This window comes from Cydia amplana, chromosome 16 (genome assembly GCF_948474715.1).
Source record: "Cydia amplana chromosome 16, ilCydAmpl1.1, whole genome shotgun sequence".
NCBI lineage: Eukaryota > Metazoa > Arthropoda > Insecta > Lepidoptera > Tortricidae > Cydia > Cydia amplana.
Genome location: NC_086084.1, coordinates 10,054,909 through 10,074,392, shown reverse-complemented (window position 1 = coordinate 10,074,392; position 19,484 = coordinate 10,054,909). Strand labels below are relative to the sequence as shown.

Here is a 19,484-nt window from a genome sequence, read left to right as displayed (position 1 = left end):
TTATGTTTGCAAATTTGACACTTAATGCTTACGACATTAAGCTCTTTTCTGTACGAATGTTTAATGGTGCGAAACGTCATTGGGATCCACATTTCTTGACGTTTTTGTTCTGCTTTGTGTGTCTATTTCTTTTATATTAAGTCAGTGCACTGAGCATAGTAACGCTACCCCCTCTACCACTTATACGGTAGTTTTACTCCATCTTCGAGTCAATCCCGTGCCGTGATTGGTCCGTGTCTTTGAACGGACCAATCACGGCACGGGATTCGCTCACCTCGTCGCCCCGCACCCCCGTATTTTTGGCAGCATCGGTTTCATGAAATAATTGCTCTAAACTCAGTGTAGAGGATTCCTAGTCTATGGGTTGGAATTAGAGACGATTAACTTCACAGGTAGGGCAAGTCAATAAGTTAGATGCGAGGGTTGAAGTTAGGTTGTATTGTATTTAATATATTCTCGTTTAGCTTCGATCATCATCATATCAGTCAGAGGACGTCCACTGCTGGACAAAGGCCTCCCCCAAAGAGTGCCAAAATGACCGGTCTTGCGCCACCCGCATCCAGCGGTCGATACACAAACGCAAATACATTTTCACCTCAGCAGCTCGAACAAGGGTACTTTGCTACTTAAAAACAGTGAGCAAAATCGCACTTTGCTCACTGAGTGAGACAAAATGAGCAGAATGCGATTTTGCTCACTCAGTGAGCAAAATGCGATTTTGCTCACTGTTTTTAAGTAGCAAAGTACCTTTGTTCGAGCTGCTGAGGTGAAAACTTAATTGTTGGTATATCTTAAGAAAACATGAGTGAAACATGAGTCACTTACCTATGTAAGTGATGAAGAAGGAATACATTTTTCAAATAACTATTATCATTTATTTGTTAAAATAAAAGTAGCGCAGTAAACACTTGTTCGTATTTTAGGGCCACCTTTATCCTTCTAAGTCCCAGAAGCTTAAGTTTTGTTTTTGAATTTGGAACCTTGTCCTATTTAACAGAAGTAAAAAATAAATTTATTTTTTAATGAAGATTAAGGGCCTTTGGGACTCAGATGGGTATACCCTAATTCATACAATATACTTATACTGACTTTTCTTAAAGATTGTACCTATGCCTTAAATAAGTATACCTAAATATTTTAAACGTAATGTTGTATTATTTTGGGACGTCCTTGATATGGGAACACCCAAATATTCCGAAATATGTTTTTCCGACTTTCATAACCTCGATTTTCATAATCCCGATTTTTTATATGTCCGAAATATCGAAATTACGACTTTGAAAACCACGAAAGAAGAAAATCACGACTATGCTATTACCGAAAACTTAAAATCCGATTGTCATATGCACGAAAGCTTAAAGTTCCGATTTAAAAAAAATCCGAAAATATTTTTTCCGAATTTGTCTATTCCGAAAAAATCATTGACCGATCGGAAAAAAAGTAATTCGGTATTCAGAAATTCGATCTTTTGTAAACTCGGAATAATGAAATTCGTGATTTTCAAAATAAGATTTAAACGCACTTAGACTTAAAAGTCTATATGTATAACTAACGAAAATCCGATCCGGAGCACCCCACTATCCACGTGGTCTTGTCTGTCCTACCCCTAGAGTGTATGTAAAAAGCCGGAGGCGCGGAGGGGAAGCAGCCCTCGCCCGCCGTGGCAAAGCGCAGAGCACAACGCGAACCGTAGCGGCTGAGGCGGAGCAGGCCGAAGCTGCGGAGGCGAGCATTTGTGCCTGCGCTTTGCTACGCAAGGGCGAGGGGGCTGCTTTGCCCGTAGCGCCGGAGCAGATGCGGAACACGACTCGATAAATTCGGAATTTTAAAAATAGGGGTAGTTAAAATAGGAATCACGTCAAATCGGAATTCAAAATTTCGGAATAATGACAATTCGGAATTCGTGATTTCATTCCATCTTCGTAATTACGACAGTCGGAATTTTGATGGATCGAGCATTTAAAAATCGGAATAATAAAGTTCGATATTCTAAAATTCGGCATTAAATATTTCGGAATTATGTAGTGTACCCGTTAGATATCTATTAGATGTGAATTAGATCTCTAAGTAATATCATGTGGAAATCGTTCAAGAGTATCTTCAGATATCGTTATCGTATCTTGGCGATGTCTAAAAGATATCTAATAGATGTCTATTACAAAATCCTAATCGGGCCCATAGTCTCAAGTCATAATCTTAATGGATATCAAGGGGGATATCTGAAGATACTCTTGAACGATTTCCACAAGATATTACTTAGAGATCTAATTCACATCTAATAGATATCTAACACGATCTATCGTAAAAGTGACATTGGTTGCCCGAATTGCACTGCAAAAGAGAACTAGTTGAAATCTAAACTATAACGTATCTAGAATGGATCTAGTACGTGTCGTCTCTTGTGAATATCTTGAAGTTCGAATACGGCAGTATGAACGTGTTAAGATAGCAAAGCAAACGTCCAATAAAGTTTCAACTCGGTGGACGTAAGTCCGTCCACATCTTCGCTGGAAATTTGGCGACGTGACTTGAACTAAGTGCCCGACTTCTATTACCCTGCCAATGTGAAAAGGATGTAAGTAGCCGAAACTGCATTATAGCGAAGCGAATCCTATGAAATATACGGGAGAATAAATTTAATTTAGTGTAAATGCGACTTTATGAAGGTATATTTAAAGTGAGTGCATTTTGATGAACTTACGTATTGTCATGGTAATGTTAGGTAAGTTGGAGGCCGATTCTGATTTATCAATTTATTAAGATTTTGATGAGGCGTGACGTCCGCTTACGCTGATTGGGGCGAGTGAAATGCAATCAGAATCTGCCATTAGGCCATCTCATTCGCGCAATAACTGCGACTGCGACCGAATGGACAAATAAGTTCCTATTGACTATTTCTATACGTAAATGAATCAATGATTCGTCTGTCCAATCCATCAAACGATTAAACGTCCTGTTAAATCCAGACATGTGTAAGTATGCATATTTAATTAAACGCTACAATCAGCATTCCTATCTTTCTAAGGTCGATATTAATAATAACAAAGAGTAGTGAATTGCAGTATAATACATAGCTTTAATGAATAGTGAATAGGAGATATTTTCTTGTCTTAATACCTATTCTGAAGTAAACATGTAGTCTATTTTTATGAACTAAATATTTTCTAAATGAACTATAATATTTTTCAATCAATCAAAAGTTTGGGACACGCAATAATTCTGACCAAAGGTGTATAATGTATACTTATACAACTTTTGGGAATATATCCAAATTATTTTAATAGGTAAGCTCGTAAGTACTTAGGTAGTGGGTGAACGATACTTAAATAAATGGCCTACCAATTTAGAAAAGCACTAATTTGTACAGGAGATCGATCCTTTGCACCCACATGTTTCAAATTTGCCGCGTTTTCCTACTGACAAGGCTGGCTTACTGCACTAAAACTAGTATCTTAATTAACGAAAGCAGTATCTAAAATAACAAGCTTACTTTAATTTGCAATAAAATCTCGAGTCGTCTCCAGTAGTCTCGATGCCGGTCTGGAGACATCTTGTTTAAATTGTAAATTTGCTTCTGAATGAAACTAATCCAACTCCTAACATTGTAATACAATCAAGTTAGTTTTAGCGCTACTTGTTAATTAAGGACACTTGAGTACATCTCGTATACATTTGTAAGAAAGGGTTGTATTACTATAATACAGTCAGCAGCAGAAGTTGCTAAGCGGGCGAGGTGTTCAAAATTACCTTGACACGCTCTTATTCCCTTAACAATAAAGTCGCGTCAAGATCATTTTGAACACCTGGCCCGCTTAGCAAGTTCTGCTGCTGACTGTACACTGACATCACAATCGTTCACGCTAATTGGTGCGTGGGAAATGCATTGAAGAGTCGTGTCATTAGGTATCTCGCTCACACTTATTGGTTCGCGTGAGGTGCACTGCGAGTAGAGTCAGGGTGGTATCATATATTATCACTTTTGTTGTTAAGTTTTTAAATCAGAAATCACCCTTGTCATAGTGATCCATACATATATGTATGTCGTAGTCAGATTGTATAATCCGCCGTATTACATTACGGCTAGCCGTTTTACAAAACAGGGGCGTTTTGAAATGCGGCGGTTCGACGATTAGCCGGATTGTCATTACGATACGTTCTTCAATAAGGCGGCCTACGTTTAGCCGCATCGTATCTACTATTTAAATTGTAGAGTGACCATTCTTTCGGTCGCCTACGTAACCGGAGTTTGACAATGTTTGCAATTTAATTTATTTTTACCATGGTCCCACCGCACTTCATGTGTTTCTTTTCCAAAACATTTCCTTCACAACTTAAACAGTCCGACGAACTCCAGATTTGATGGACACCCCAGCGTTTTTCATAGTTTGTTGTTGTTATGTCAGGCAGCGCCACGAGTGTTAAAAATGGGCACTAAAAACTGTCAAAGCGGCGGCTAATGACTCGCTGTATTACATTACGCTAGCCGTCTTGAAGAACGTATGGCGCCGAATACATTCCGGCGGATTTTCATTCAGCCGCATTCAATCCGGCTAATCGTCGAACCGCCGCATTTCAAAACGCCCCTGTTTTGTAAAACGGCTAGCCGTAATGTAATACGGCGGATTATACAATCCGACTGCGACATGTACATTTATAAAGGCCATTTCACTAGCTATATACCTACAGATGTGTCCGTTAGAGTTAAAACTGTCAGGCGGAGATTACCCGTCAATGTATCTGTATCTGCTATCGTAAAAATCCGTTTAAAGTGGAAACGCGTATTCCGTAGTTAAGATTACATACATATATTTTTACTTATATGCATGAAAGAACACAATTGTACCTATAATCCTAGCTATCTATCTCGTTTTCCTTGAAAGGAAGAAACTGGCAAGTGCGTACTACGTATTTGTAAGTATCATAATATTTCATAAGTCTTCAGTAAATTAGTTAAAAAATATTGTTTTTCTACTCCAGCACTTAAATGTGTCAATTAAATGACTGACAGTGATATCTAAAGCAATGTCATTTGAATGCTTTGTCTATAGGCTCATAAGATGACTGCTAGCAGTCATCTTATGAGTATAATACAACTGCTTTATTTTTTTTAAAGATACAAGTTCCGATCATCTTGATTGAAAGAGGTATGTTTTCATTTACAATAATAACTCTTTTTTTTTTTAAATAATAACTCAATTTTTTTTAAATAATAACTCTTTTTTTTAATAATAACTCTTTTTTTTTAAATAATAACTCTTTTTTTTTAATAATAACTTTTTTTTTTTAATAATAACTCTTTTTTTAATAATAACTTTTTTTTTTTTTTTTTTTTTTTTTTTTTTTTTTTTTTTTTGCTGCAGCTGTCATAGAAAAAGTAATGTATGCAACAGCTCATAATTGGTTCTTAAAATTCTCGGGTCTTTTTTTACAAAACTCGACTACGTCTCGTTTTGTAACTTCGACCCTTGAATTTTAAGAACCCTTATTATATCACTGTTGCATAAACTACTATTATTGCACGTTCCGTCCATTCATTGGCCGAAACTTTGTCAATTGTTGCCGTTGCGTTACAATTAGATTATCTTCAATTAAGAGTTGTTTTGTTCAGATCTCCAGAACTTTTTATAATTTGTAAAATTATCTGGCATTTTCCTGTACTTTTAAGATAATTATCAGGTTGTCTGTTTCTTTTTATTGCAAACTCTCTTTGACAATATTATTATACCAATATTCAACAAAGAAACAGCAAAACATAAGGTAAATTAGATAGGTATTTAATAAAAACGTAAAAATATTGATAAGTATAATAAAAATTCTGATGCCAAATATTTCGATAGCAAACATTAAGAGAATGATTCCATAGGCTTTCGCGCTCTTAAAATGAAAGCCTCTAATTTAAACAAATACGTTCAAAATTCCAACTCGAAAATTACGGCGCGTCTTTCATAAATATATTTAGAATAATTTGTCGAGATGTAAAATATTAAGATTTATTTCTCCCGCCCTAAACAAAACGTGCCAAGCCCCGCAAAATCAACGCGATGCGTGACGCGACGAAAATGTTGTTGTTGTTGTTGTCATGAACATGTGGGAATGAAGGAGCTTTAAAAAAAACTACTTGTTTTCAGTTCAGACAATGATATTGTGTTTAGGTCCGGTCCTGAAATAAGTAGATTGGTTATGGTTAAAGAAACAGGGCAACGCAAGAAGCTAATTTACACCGTGACGGCGGTAATCGATTCTTCAGTTCCATTAGGCAAAAAAAATGTAATAACTTCCTGCCTTACGTTAGTTACCTACTTATACCATAGTTAACTACTTAAAAGAGAACAGTACCTTTACTGTTCTCTTCAAACAAGTGTCTATATAGGTATATGAAATTACGGATATTATATTTTCGCGACTATAGCGCGACATTAATTAACTGATTATCTCTGGTAATTATTAAACTGCATAATTATTAGTAAGTAAACACTCTAATTTTTATGTAAAAAGGCAGACGATTTTTATTTAATAAATAATAAATAAATAATAAAAAAACATAATCATAAAACTAATAATAAACTAAAAAACGTCTAATATGCGCCTCCACTCTAATTAAATGCATGTTATTTCGCGAGATATTAAGTACCTAGTTGGTTATTTGGTTGGTTGGTTGTGCGTAATTCACTTCGCTGCTATGGTATTGATTTTGTTAGCGATATTTATTAATGTTATTTATTATTATCATTGCGGTGAAAGACGAAACGTGTACGACGAAGAGACATAAGTTGATAGTTCGATAGTCTCGGACGTAGGTAGGTAGTAAGGTACGTCCGCCGCAGCGGTGACTGGACCCAGGACCACCAAAACAGAGAGAGATACGCAACGGGATAACGGGTATAAAAGCATCATAAACAGTTCACTTACTCAGCCTCTTCGATAGTCTCGGACATGGCTAGGAAGACACAGTTGAGCAGGATGGTTGCCATGACGATGTAGTCGAAGTACTGGTTGGTGGAAAGATAGACGCACGCCCGCCGCAGCGGTGACCACGGGGACCACCAGAACAGCGAGCGCGTGGCGGTGAAGCGGTGGATGTAGTTCTTGCGGAAACGCTTTGAGACCACGCAGAATGTCTGGAACAATTGAAAACAAGGTGAATTTATATTTGACTTGCACGATTTTAGGTAGTAAATTTTGTTTAACAGTAAGAATAGTCATCAGATCAACGAAGTGATGAGCTTATGTTTTTCTAAAAAAGAAGAAATCTGCAGGGGAGAACTAGAAATAGGTACCTATCAGTACTTACAGATGTTAGTGGGTAGATAATGTTCTGAGCCCATAACATGTCAATTTCCTTGTAGGTAGTTTAGTTTATATTTGCGATGCCTTTTAAATCTTATTATTATTACTCCTAAATATTATTCTAGTAGGCTCCTTTACTTTGGTCGTCCTATTTTCGGAACTATTGCAAACAACCTTACAGAAGGTTTATTAGAAAATATGTATGTGCATTGTGCTTACCTACATGTTGGAATGTAGGTCACGTTAATATAGGGGTATGCGCTTTTAATATCTAAAGTACGATGTCGAATTTTTTGTTTAGAAATAATACCTACTTAGGTAATGTGTAGGTATGTTTGTTAGTTGTTAGTTTAGATTAAGATTTAGTAGTAGACCTTGTTTAGTTTTACGAGTTATTTAAGTATAGTTAATTTTAATGTAATTTAAAATCACTTAGATAATTAAACAGTTTTTATTCCTTTTTATCTTGCATTATAAATAAATAAATAAATATTATAGGACATTCTTACACAGATTGACTAAGTCCCACAGTAAGCTCAAGAAGGCTTGTGTCGTGGGTACTCAGACAACGATATATATATAATATACAAATACATAAATGCATAGAAAACACCCAAGACTCAGGAACAAATATCTGTGTTAATCACACAAATAAATGCCCTTACCAGTACGTATATGATGGTAGTTCTTTATCTACGTGACAGCGTGATAAAACGTTGTCCGTCACTTTCTATTCCGCGGTGTTAAAAAGTGATAGTTATTTTATCACGTGGATAAAACCATCCATAATACGCCTGCAGGATTCGAACCCAGGACCGCGGCTTTACAGGCAGGGTCACTACCCACTAGGCCAGACCAGTCGTCAAATTATAGGTAACAATAGGTATTAAATCCGCCATTTTTTTTGTATTTCGAGCAATAAAGTATAATTCTCTTAATTAAATACATAAATAATACATTAGGTACATGTTGATGACGTCAGTGGATAGTCAATTTACATATATAACAGGTACCTAAAAGAAAGCAGGGTCTCGTTCTACTTATATCAGGTTTAACCAGATCAGCCGTCATTATCTAACGTGACAAGCTCATTTAAAATGTGATGAATTAGGTACCTACATATGTACAGATGGTTGTTAAACTCACCTTTCCTATCTCGAATGCAAACAATCGTTTACTTCGAGCATTCCAGGATAAGTCTGACCTCCAGATTCGTAAAAACTGTGATTGTGGATGATTGTATATTCCTTCTGCTGTTATTCTGAAGTTTAGGAAATACAAAGTTGCATTATCATCACTTCCAAATCACTGGCGAGTCTAAAAATTAAGCGACTTGTGTAAACTTCACCGTACGTAAAAATAAAACGTTCATCACTTGAGGTCAAGTAACGTTAGTTACCCTAGGACTGGACTCGCCCTCGCAAAGGGTACGAACGGCCAGGCTCGGATAGTACGTGGGTGTAGCGGCGCGTGCCGGAGTGCTTTCGAGACGCCGCACTGCGTCACGCGACTCACGCGCTAAATAAAGAACGCGGGCTTTTCCTGAGTGGTTAAATCGGTTTAGCCTCTGCTTATCTTATTTGTTTGTCAATACTAAAACTGGAACCGGAACACTCTACTAAAGCCTCGCTTTTGCACCCTGCTTTTTGGTTTCTTTTTTTTATATAATGCTAAAAGTCCGGGATTTGGCTTGACAAACTAAAAGTTGAAAATTAAGCCAATAATTATAATAAATTTCTTAGATTTAATGAGTAGCGTGGGAGGTGTCGCTGAACCTTTATCAGACAATCGGGGGTTTGTTTAAATTACTTTTAGCTCGAGGTATTTTTATAAGTGTAGAGGTTTAGTTGCTCAACAGATTTTAATTTAGTAAGTCTTCTTTTGCGATTCGCAATTATCTGTATTGTATCATTGCTCTTGTTCTATTGAATCTGAATATTTTGTTAGAGACAAATAATCTGAAATATATGATAATATAAGGTAATTGTTTAAACAAGGTTGTTAAATAGTTCAGGTTTGTAATCAATACATAACCAAGTTTGCTAAGACACAATAATCTATCTAAGCAAGTACTTAGTAAACTTTTGACAAATGCATTGCAATAGTAAAATATTCTTTAGATGAATGGTTCGATATAAACGTGTATTCGCCAAGTTGTTTACTTGCGTTCTAGTTCTAATGAAAACTACTATACTTGGAAAATAAGTAAAGTTAAAGCTGCGTTTGCTTTAAATAGTAAGTGTAGTGTTAGTTAAGACCGGAGTTTATGACTTTAAAGCTCTAAGAAGAGAAGTGGGTTTATTTAACACGCCAAAGTACCTAACAGGTGTGAGATATTTACCTATAGGTATTTATTTTGTAGTGATATTTATAAAATAAAGTGAAACACTATTATTTTAGGACATTCGATTTCAAACTGAACAATTGAAATGCAAAAGTAGCTCTCACACATTGGTTTCTTTTTAACTTAGTTATATCCAGATTAGATCAAAGTCTGAACAAAGGTTTTATTATTGTAATGTGCATTTGAAAAGGACTTAAGTGAAGTACCTATTGAGGTACTACTATGAGGTACTAGGTACGTAATGTTCTGGATCCAAAAAATGTGATTTTTTTTAAAATAAAACGTGACCCGCATAAATTGCCTTAAATAGGTAGGTATTTACTGTATTTAGTCATAACTTACCTACTTCATCATATAAATCTTAAGTTAAACTCACGTCCTGCAAGACAAAGCATTAAATTTAAATATATTACTCAGTATGTCTTAATAACGTGTCTATTACCATAAATTACTGTCTAATTGTCTAAAAGGCTTAAAGAATACTTCCCATTATGCCCAAAAATTTAAACATGGTCGAATAATTACTGGTTTTCATACAGTTGCAAAGAAAAGTCCCGAAACAAACCCTAATTAGGACACACTGCGGTATGCAAGTCACGTACAGGCGCTGTTTGATACGCACAAAGCCGTATGGTTGCGTTTCCAATTTGCGTCTCTCTCACATTTGCCGTCAAGTATTTATATACGGCCTTTCCTGGCTTGTCGGGAATTGATGCAGTACGTAATATTGAAGTGAAAACTTCTTTAGCGGCGCTGTGCATTTTTTGAGGTGGTGAAAAAATGTTAAACTCGAGACAGCGTAAGACGATCACCCGTAAGACGGACACGTGACCTGATCGAAAAACTGTTACATGTAATGTCATTGAGTTTTTCTTTATTGATTTAAATGCCATCTAGTGAGTTTCGCTCTAACTGGTATTAATATAACTAGAGTACTAACAGTGATGTGCTTAGGGGTTTCAAGTAATTAACGCTAACGCTAGATGGCGTTAACCTCAATTATACAGAGTACATTTTGCAATAGTCATCGAGTTTTCACTTCTGCCGGCACTCCCTGAGTGCAACCCGTTGTTTTTTTTTCTTGATTTACGCGTGAGTAATAAGGTAGGTAGGTACCTAGCTACTGATGTAGCATCGATTCCTGAATTCTAAGTCGCGTAAAATTACGCCCTTACCTGACTTCGTAGACAACGATTCATTTACCACACGATTACTCTTACCAACGCATGTTTTTTTTAGATATAATTAATATTGCAATTTGCAATATTGATATATAATTGGTTGCTTTTGAAGTTTGAATTTTGATCAGTTCCACATTAAATTATTTTTGGTAGAAACTAACGTAACGCAGAACATTACTTTCTGAAATTGTTATTAAGCGGCGGGCGAGTAGGTCTTAAAATAGTCAATCGTCCTGTGGCCTGAAAAGTGCCTATTTTGCATGATAAACGGAGGCAGCGCTGCTCTAACCACACCAGCTCCTTCATGAAAATGGTAATTTCCGAAAACGCTCGCTCGTGCCACGAGATGTGCGCTAATCCTGTAGACGCCGGAAATTAGGCGTTCCAATCCAAACACAAACATGACACTACCGCAAGTCAACTTGTTTGATTGTCTTGTTTGATAGGCTATTACCGAACTAAATATTGAGTAGGCAAATCACTTATAAGAAGGTGCATTATGGTCACGCTTATCTCGTACGATATGAATAGTATAATACAGTAACGTGCGGTTTCAGATACGTTTTTGGCTCTGCTAAGTGGCATTTCGGTATTGAGGCCCGAACGTAGGCAATTTGAGAAAGCCTGATTTGAATAGCTTAAACCTATACCAAAGGTCATTACAAAATATAAATAAGGTAAACGTACTAGTGCTCGACATGCTAATGCCCAATAGATGACACCCTGCTGTCACCTCTATTGACAATGACTTCAGTTTCAAGATGACATGTACTGGGACCGCGTCGAGCACCAGTACGTTTACCTTATCGGGTGGTGGGTATTTATTTATTAAAAACTGCATTTAACGGAACGGAAGTGTCTCTGCAAATGCGCGTCACGGCTAATGTGCTTCGTCCTTTAATGTTAACAAATAGCTAGTTTCCACTTTCAAGCGTATTTTTCATAAAACGCAAATATAATAGCGTTGGTAAAATAATTAAGAGCGCACCAGCGCCGCGGTAATTAGTTGAACCAGCCAAAGAATATTTAATTGAAAGTGCTTAATTATTATAATTAGACTGAACATAAATTATAATGAATTTTCGCGCTCTATCTTTCTCTTCGATTCTTTAAGGCAATTAAGTACAAGCAAAGTTGAAAAGGACTATTTTCACAAGATAAATCCAGTTCTGTCTTTCTTTTTCTTTAACTTTTTTCCTTCTAAAATCTGTTCAGCGTCGTCTTAAAATTTAAAACTTTTCAAATTATAGTAAGCTTTTGTATATTTTACAGTTAATTTTAAACGCAAATTGGAACGTTCACTAGCTCTAGATATACCTACGCTCGAAGAGCTTAACTAGCTTAAGTTACCTACCTGAGCAGTTTTTTCAGAAAGTTGCATGGGGTAGCTTCAGAAACGGGATAAATTCTAGATATTTCCTTGAAGACAATAAGACTTACGCGTTTTTTTTGTGGACTTTAGCGTTAGCGATTTTATTTTTATCCAGTGTCATTTATTTTATCAATGTGCTTATTAAATTAAAAAGCTGTGCAACCTGAGGCTTCCGAACAGTTTACCATCCTTTTATTAAAGTTACAGTTAAGGTTACAACAATACGCAATAAACATGTATAATTAATTTTGTATAACAAAGGACAGTTTAGCGAGGAAATGCTGCCAGTATCTTTGATACTATGCCCCAGGGGCCCTCTTTAGATATAGATTTTTTGTTTTCCTTTTTTAAGTAGTAGTTTTAGTTTTGTAGGTAGTTTTAATTTTATTTAGGTTACTTTATGTTGTTTATGTTGTTGTTCAATAAAAGATATGATGTGAGGACAGTTTACAAAGTTAGTTTGTTTACTAGAATCTGGTTTCATTCCCTTATTTTTACGACCTACAATACACACTGTTGACATAAAACGTCTCATTCGGTTAAATGCCTGCACAGACTTGTTCTTCATCAATTGGCCAAGCACTTGGCGTGGAGCCAGCCGCCGCGGAGATTTAGTGTAACCGGTGAGTAATTGACTGAAGCGTATAACACCAATGGTAGGTTGTGGTTGAAAGTTTTAAGTGGAGGGAATTCGGCGATATCATTTTATTTTTATCCAGTGGTAGCAGTCAAAAGTTCATGATTTAGTTCAGCTTGTGGTTGATTGTGGTTGAAACTTTTTAAGGGGCCCTCCCCTTATCTGGATTTGGTGATATCGTTTTATTTTTATCCAGTTACACTGAGATAAGTCTGCAACGATTGTGATACACACTCAGTGCAAGTGTTATTTATACGTCACAATGTTATACACGTTTAAAATAACACTATATTTATAACATTACTATTTATACTGTTTTTATTAGTATTGCACCCTTAAAAAAATTCCAGCAGCCAACTCGTTTGGTTCGGTTTGGTGTTAACTACCTACTGGGATTTTTTTTCTGCTAGGTTACACTAGGGTAGACCGACTGTCAGAATAAAAAAATCCCAGCAACAAAACATATAAGGTATTATTCAATTAAAATTAAAATCAAAATTTAATTAAAATTAATTAAAATCTCGCACATATCGGATTAGCTAGGTATATAAGCACACCGACGCAGTGCTATTAATATATGATGCAATCCCTGCTTAGAAATTTTATCGGCTATTTATATACCTACAGGCACAGCGGACTTCACCCTAGGTATCACACTTAATGAGATCCACCTCCGCCTTTCAATTAAGGTGCCCACTTCGCACAAATGTCCCAAGTGGTCCGAGGTGATTTAGCCGGGAATTAGTGGCTTTGTATACTGGAAGATCGGCTACGAGTAGCTGAAAGTCTGTAAGTAGCCTTAATTGGCCTAATAGCATTTGATATATTTAGAAAGTTATTCATAAATCCACTACAAGCCTCAATTATCAAAAACATTAACTTGTATTTTATTTTACGTTGACAGTTCCACCTTATGAATAACATAGATTTGCCTATATCGCCAAGGATACAAAAAAGTATAGAAAAACTATAAATAATAATAAATATAAATGCATTCCGGAAATAGGATTTAATTCAATTTTTTTAAATAATGCATACCTACTCACGCGCCATAAATATGCATTAAGTTTTAATATCAAACACATACCTGAATGGAATTATTTATTTACAAACAAGATATATACAGTGTATTACTAAAAGAAATTAAAAACTAGCTTAAATCTAAAATAGGCCCTTGAGGCATTGTACCAAGGATGCTGGCGACATTTCCTCGCTGTATCGCAATGCTGATACGTTGTGCGAGGTAGCCGCCAGCCCTTCGGTCACCAGTTACGTCAACCAGACGCTTCGCGATTTCTGCGAACAACTTATGCGCGCTGGGACCCCATGGACCTAGAGTTTCAACTCCAAATGGTACAAAATGGTACTCTCTACCGAGGCTCTTATATTTGTTACGTTTTAAAATTTCGGCGCTTTCCGCCGCCCCTTCTTTCCCATACCTGAATTATAGCCGGGATATGTTTAAATAACATATTCATGCGTTCAGAATAACCCGTAATTAATTTCAACACGGGCAGAAGCGAGAAATGGCGGATATTTTCTACAACAATGCAGTGTTGCTTCGTGTTTATTTTTGATGTTGCAGCATTAAACATGATAGTGTATATTTCATGTATATGGGTGGGCAATTTATTTATTATATTAATCACGTTTAAAAGGGTATTAAGTAAATTTTTGGCCCGCGATACAGGCCATGCCTAGTGCGGGGTTAACTGTAACGTGCCTGTTAAACTTTTATTGTCAATAAAAATATTGTTATTGTTATTGTTTTAGTAACCTTACCTTATATAAAGATGATTTATTATAAAGCACAGTTCGGAGCATTAGCTAAGTAGACAAAGTGTAAAAGAAAACTTATTACTCGTTTTAAGGGCGGTTTTGACCAAACGTACGAAAAAGTAACGCGAGTGTAAGTTCGTAAAAACCGTTCGTAAATGTAGGCAAATGTAATGCGCGACATGCGCGTGTAAGCAAACGTCAGTTACTCCGTGAATGGCATATGCAACTAAACCTATTGAATTATGGGCAACTCATTAAAACATATTATACTTCTTATTCAAAAGTATTTATTGTGTAAATTCCCATGCTAGCTTGAAGTCGCACAGTAAATTATCGTGAGCAACGTTATTTCACTTTGCTCCTTAGCGGATAACGTCCAGATACACCAGTCTCTTACATATTAATATGTGTTTGTTGCGTGTACTGGATGCATCCGGCTTCGACTGATAATTGAATAGATTCACCGTGCACGCCGCCGTGGTTCACCACATTTAGGCAGTTTGGTTACGCAAATGGTTTGCTTGAATAAGGGCCACGATTGAACTAGGGATCATCGGCTACCTATAGGCACTTAAATGACGTAACATTGACATTAACTTTTATTTATAGGTACAGACAAATTTTTATTTATTTATTTAGAACCACCCCGTTATAAAACGCTTAATAATTTCGACAAACATACAAATCATAGATCTTATTAAGACTGCTGTAATTAACACTTAATTTTGGCCGCAATAGACTAAAATCGCACATCGTCCGTCTACGCTTAGTCAAGTTTAGGTGTCAACATCCATTGCGTTAACTATGCTAGTTTATATGGAAACATCCATACAAAATGACTCGTATTCATGACTTTAGAATATGCTTGATCCGCTAAAAACGTAAAAAAGTACTTGGATGCACATGCAAAACTGAACTGAATGAATTCAACAACATCCAAACTGCAATAGCACTCAGAGAGCCAACTGCGCTGTAACTCAAACGGAATATTGAATATGAGGCAGGTTAAGGGGAGATATGCGTTTTTATCCTGTCCATACTGTTTGTAATCATTTTTTTAAACGAAACTCAGTTTTTTTTTTCAATTTAAATATAGTCATTCAACATTGCCGGTCGTTTTGGAAATTCTTGAAGGATACATTGAATTAAGGAATATTCGTTACATTTTATGGACTCATTCATAAAGTAGCCATGCAACCTTGCGGCTGGGTTACCTACATTCGTGTTCGAGAAATTATGATAAGTTATCAAACTATGAGGAAGAAAGGAAACAATTACATGAAGTTTATGTTAAAGTTAAACCCTAACTCACGTCTCCCCTATACGGGTATCGTCAAACTCACTTGTTTAATGTTTAATATCTTCGTGATTATGCCGGTGTAATACTCAGCCAACATTATTATTTCGGTTATTAAATTTCACCGGGTTTTGCCTTACACCGGTACTTTATGACATTTATATATTTGTTCGTATATTGGTTATGTGAGCATTGTGTGTTAAATGGTTGGTTGCGACAGCGTTTATTTTGCACTTTGAAAAAGCCTTTGCAACATCAGACCATGTCATACGGAAAAAAAATAGAATAGAACTTGTAAAAACTAAACACTTATACCTTATATTGGCTTCCTTTTTCTTATCTTATGTCCTTTCTTATCCTGTCTTCTGTATCTTTTCCATGAAATTATTTTAAATAACGAATCTATCCCTCCTTGTCACAAACATAAATATGTGTGTTTATCGTCAGTGATTAACAGCCTGTAATTTACTTATTTATTCTGTTACTACTACTACCTACCTATTTAACTCGACTTCGATCATCGAGGTAGCTTATAGTTTTGTGTTTAAAGTTCACGTTATTTCTGTTAAAGAAAGTACCTAAAATGTTATCTTTGCATTTTGTCACTTCTGCCACTTATTGTACCTACCTATGGATACCTATAGTCGAACGTTAAACGACCATACCTAGATAAATCCTTGTAAACTATTTGAAAACGTAGCTAACGTACCTAATTACCCTTTATCCGAACCGCAAATAGCTCTACAATATGGAAACTGCATCCGACCATTTGTGGTTGTTAGCCAATATTGCACTTCATTGCTTATCTGCCAAAACAAACCCCGGTTTCAGAACAATACTGACCAATTTACACTTAAACGTAAATGTACTGGATTTATTCTAATGTCCATGTTAAGCGTGGGATCATCATTAACATCAACATCATCATAAGCATAAATACTAAAATAAACTGCTGGATAAAGTTCCATTGTCAAGGATCCACACGACGACCGGTAGTTCAGACTTCATCCGCCATCATATTCCTGATTTTTTCTCTACTCCATCTTGACTAAATTGTCAGTCCACCTTTTTCTCTAGTAGGGAAGTGATCGTCACCCAAAAAAAAAATCGAAAATGAGCTACGCATCATAATACAGTTTTTGAAAACTTCCTTAATTTCTTAAAATCTTAAAGCCTCTTTTTAATGTCCGAAACATATAATTGGTGTTTTCTTTGCGTAACGTTTAGAGGCGATAATTAACCAATAACTATTTTAATTACAGCCGTTAATACAGCGTACATTTTTAATGTAACCGCAAATTGAAACGAGGCGTAGGAGTTAGTGCTGTGAAGCAATTTTAAAAATTATCCCTTACTATAATAGAGTCAATATATTAAGTTTTTGACATTTCGTCGACGGCAATGTATTAAGGACAGTCTACGTCAAAGATATGTTTACACTTTTGCACCTTAGGTACTTCTTTGTAATAAGGCGAAAAATGTAAACATATTTTTGACGTCGACTATACATACATATAGGTAGTTAACTTGTGACAGTTGTGACAGTCAACTCCGAGTTTAAACTGTTAACTCCGAGTTAGTTAGCTAACCACAGAACAAGTTAGAATGGCGATGCGAGCAGGGTACGTGTCGCCGCTGGTTTATGAGCAAACGCCCGCATGCTAGTACTCGCCCGCGCTGACCGAAAAACGTAAACATGCCTTTTGCGCCACAATAACGTTCAGATTAAGAAGCCTGACATCAAATCTGTCTAAAGGAGGCGTATCCATTCACCAGGCACACAAGTTTTTACTACCGTTGCGCGAGAAATGTGGAAATGTGGAGAGGAACGAGCGGCGACACCGGTTCCGATACTAACTGCGCGCGATAGCCGTTATAACCTCTTTAATATGTTCTGTGTAGCTAACCCTAAAAAATACATATTCGAAACTAAGTAGGTATCAACTGGCAAATATTCTTTAAGTGTTTCCCATACCAATGAAAGTTATTTTAATCGTATTTAAAAATTATTATTTTTATTTTAGTGCTTAATTACAACCGTTCAAATTAACAGTTAACAGCAATGGGGAGTACGTGCTCACAACCGTCATACAACATTAGGGTACCTATTAAGCAAACAGTAGGCAAAGTTTGGATGTACAGCCAGGCCGGGCATGGGCGTGCGGCGTGGAGTACAATGAATCGTGTGTCGTACAGCAGGCCATTATAAACTACTAGCGACTCGCCCCGGCTTCGCACGGATTAACAAATTATACATAAACCTTCCTCTTGAATCACTCTATCTTATAAAAAAACCACATCAAAATCCGTTGCGTAATTTTAAAGATCTAAGCACACATAGGGACAGACAGCGGGAAGCGACTTTGTTTTATACTATGTTGTGATTGGAACTGATGAGGTTAACCCAATAAGAGAATAGAGTCGAAAGCTAACTCTGCATGGTATTTGCTATGAAAAAGTGTGGAATTGTCATCATTAATGTCATTTTTTAAAGAAAATATGACGTTTATAATTATAATGAAACATCCTCACTTTGTTCTGTTCAAGCCGGTGCCAAGTTAGCTTAGCCGGACTCTAATTGATGGGCATTTCTCCATACAGATATAGTTCTTATTATTCTGGGTAATGACATATATGAAAATAACATCATAACATTTACTATTTTCCACAGCAATGCTTTTTTGTTTGTTCTTACGGTGCTTTTATCAGTAGGTATAAATTAAAACGTTATTATTTTCGGAATAAACAAATTCATCTTTAAACAAGTTTTGATAAATATGTAAATTATTACTGGTAGGTGATGTTTTAAAGAGGAAATTAGGAACTACAAAATTATTCTTTCGGATTGTACTGAGAATTTGAGAGGAAGTAAACGTGGCACCATATAATAAAATAAAATATAACAAATAAACAATATAGAGTATTTGTAACCGTTATCGCTATAAAACAATGCTCTCCACTAAGAACCATTATAAATGTTCTGATCATAATTGCTATTGCCTTTCGCCGTTTTGGACTTGCTGTAAGTATTTGTTATGAAAACTGAGTCGACACCTGAACAAAGCTTAGTTCCTGAACAAATAGGTTTCCAACTGAAACACAAATCACAACGTCGGCTTAATTAATTTGTTGCTCCAAATTGCTGTAAACTTTTCTTGTAAATTCGTATTTGTTGGCCGTCAGTGCTATTTTGGGAAGGAATATTGAAAATAGAAGGCACAAGGGAACCCAAAGAGGGATACAAATGTATATACAAGTGTGTGTATAAACCACACCTTCAAATGGAATTTAAACTTACTGCCGTATTCGAACTTCAAGATATTCACAAGAGACGACACGTACTAGATCTATTCTAGATACGTTATAGTTTAGATTTCAACTAGTTCTCTTTTGTAGCGCAATTCTGGCAACCAATGTCACTTTTACGTTAGATAGAATTAGATATCTCATAGATGTGAATTGGATCTCTAAGCCATATCTTGTGGAAATCGTTCAAGAGTATCTACAGAATCGCACAAATGTCAAATTTGACAGGTTAGATCTTAAACATATCGTTATCGTATCTTGGTGATGTCTAAAAGATATCT

The 19,484-nt window shown here is 36.1% G+C and overlaps 1 protein-coding gene across 9 annotated transcripts in view; it reads right to left on the bottom strand.

Annotated features, from left to right (window-relative positions):
• The window catches only part of LOC134654947 (sodium channel protein 60E-like), a 238,672-nt gene that overhangs the window by 63,819 nt on the left and 155,369 nt on the right, over positions 1-19,484 (bottom strand). For all 9 annotated transcript variants that reach the window (XM_063510368.1, XM_063510374.1, XM_063510370.1 and 6 more), the window contains one exon: positions 6,910-7,118. In XM_063510368.1, coding sequence (XP_063366438.1) covers positions 6,910-7,118 — 209 coding nt within the window. The remainder of the gene's footprint in view (positions 1-6,909; positions 7,119-19,484) is intronic.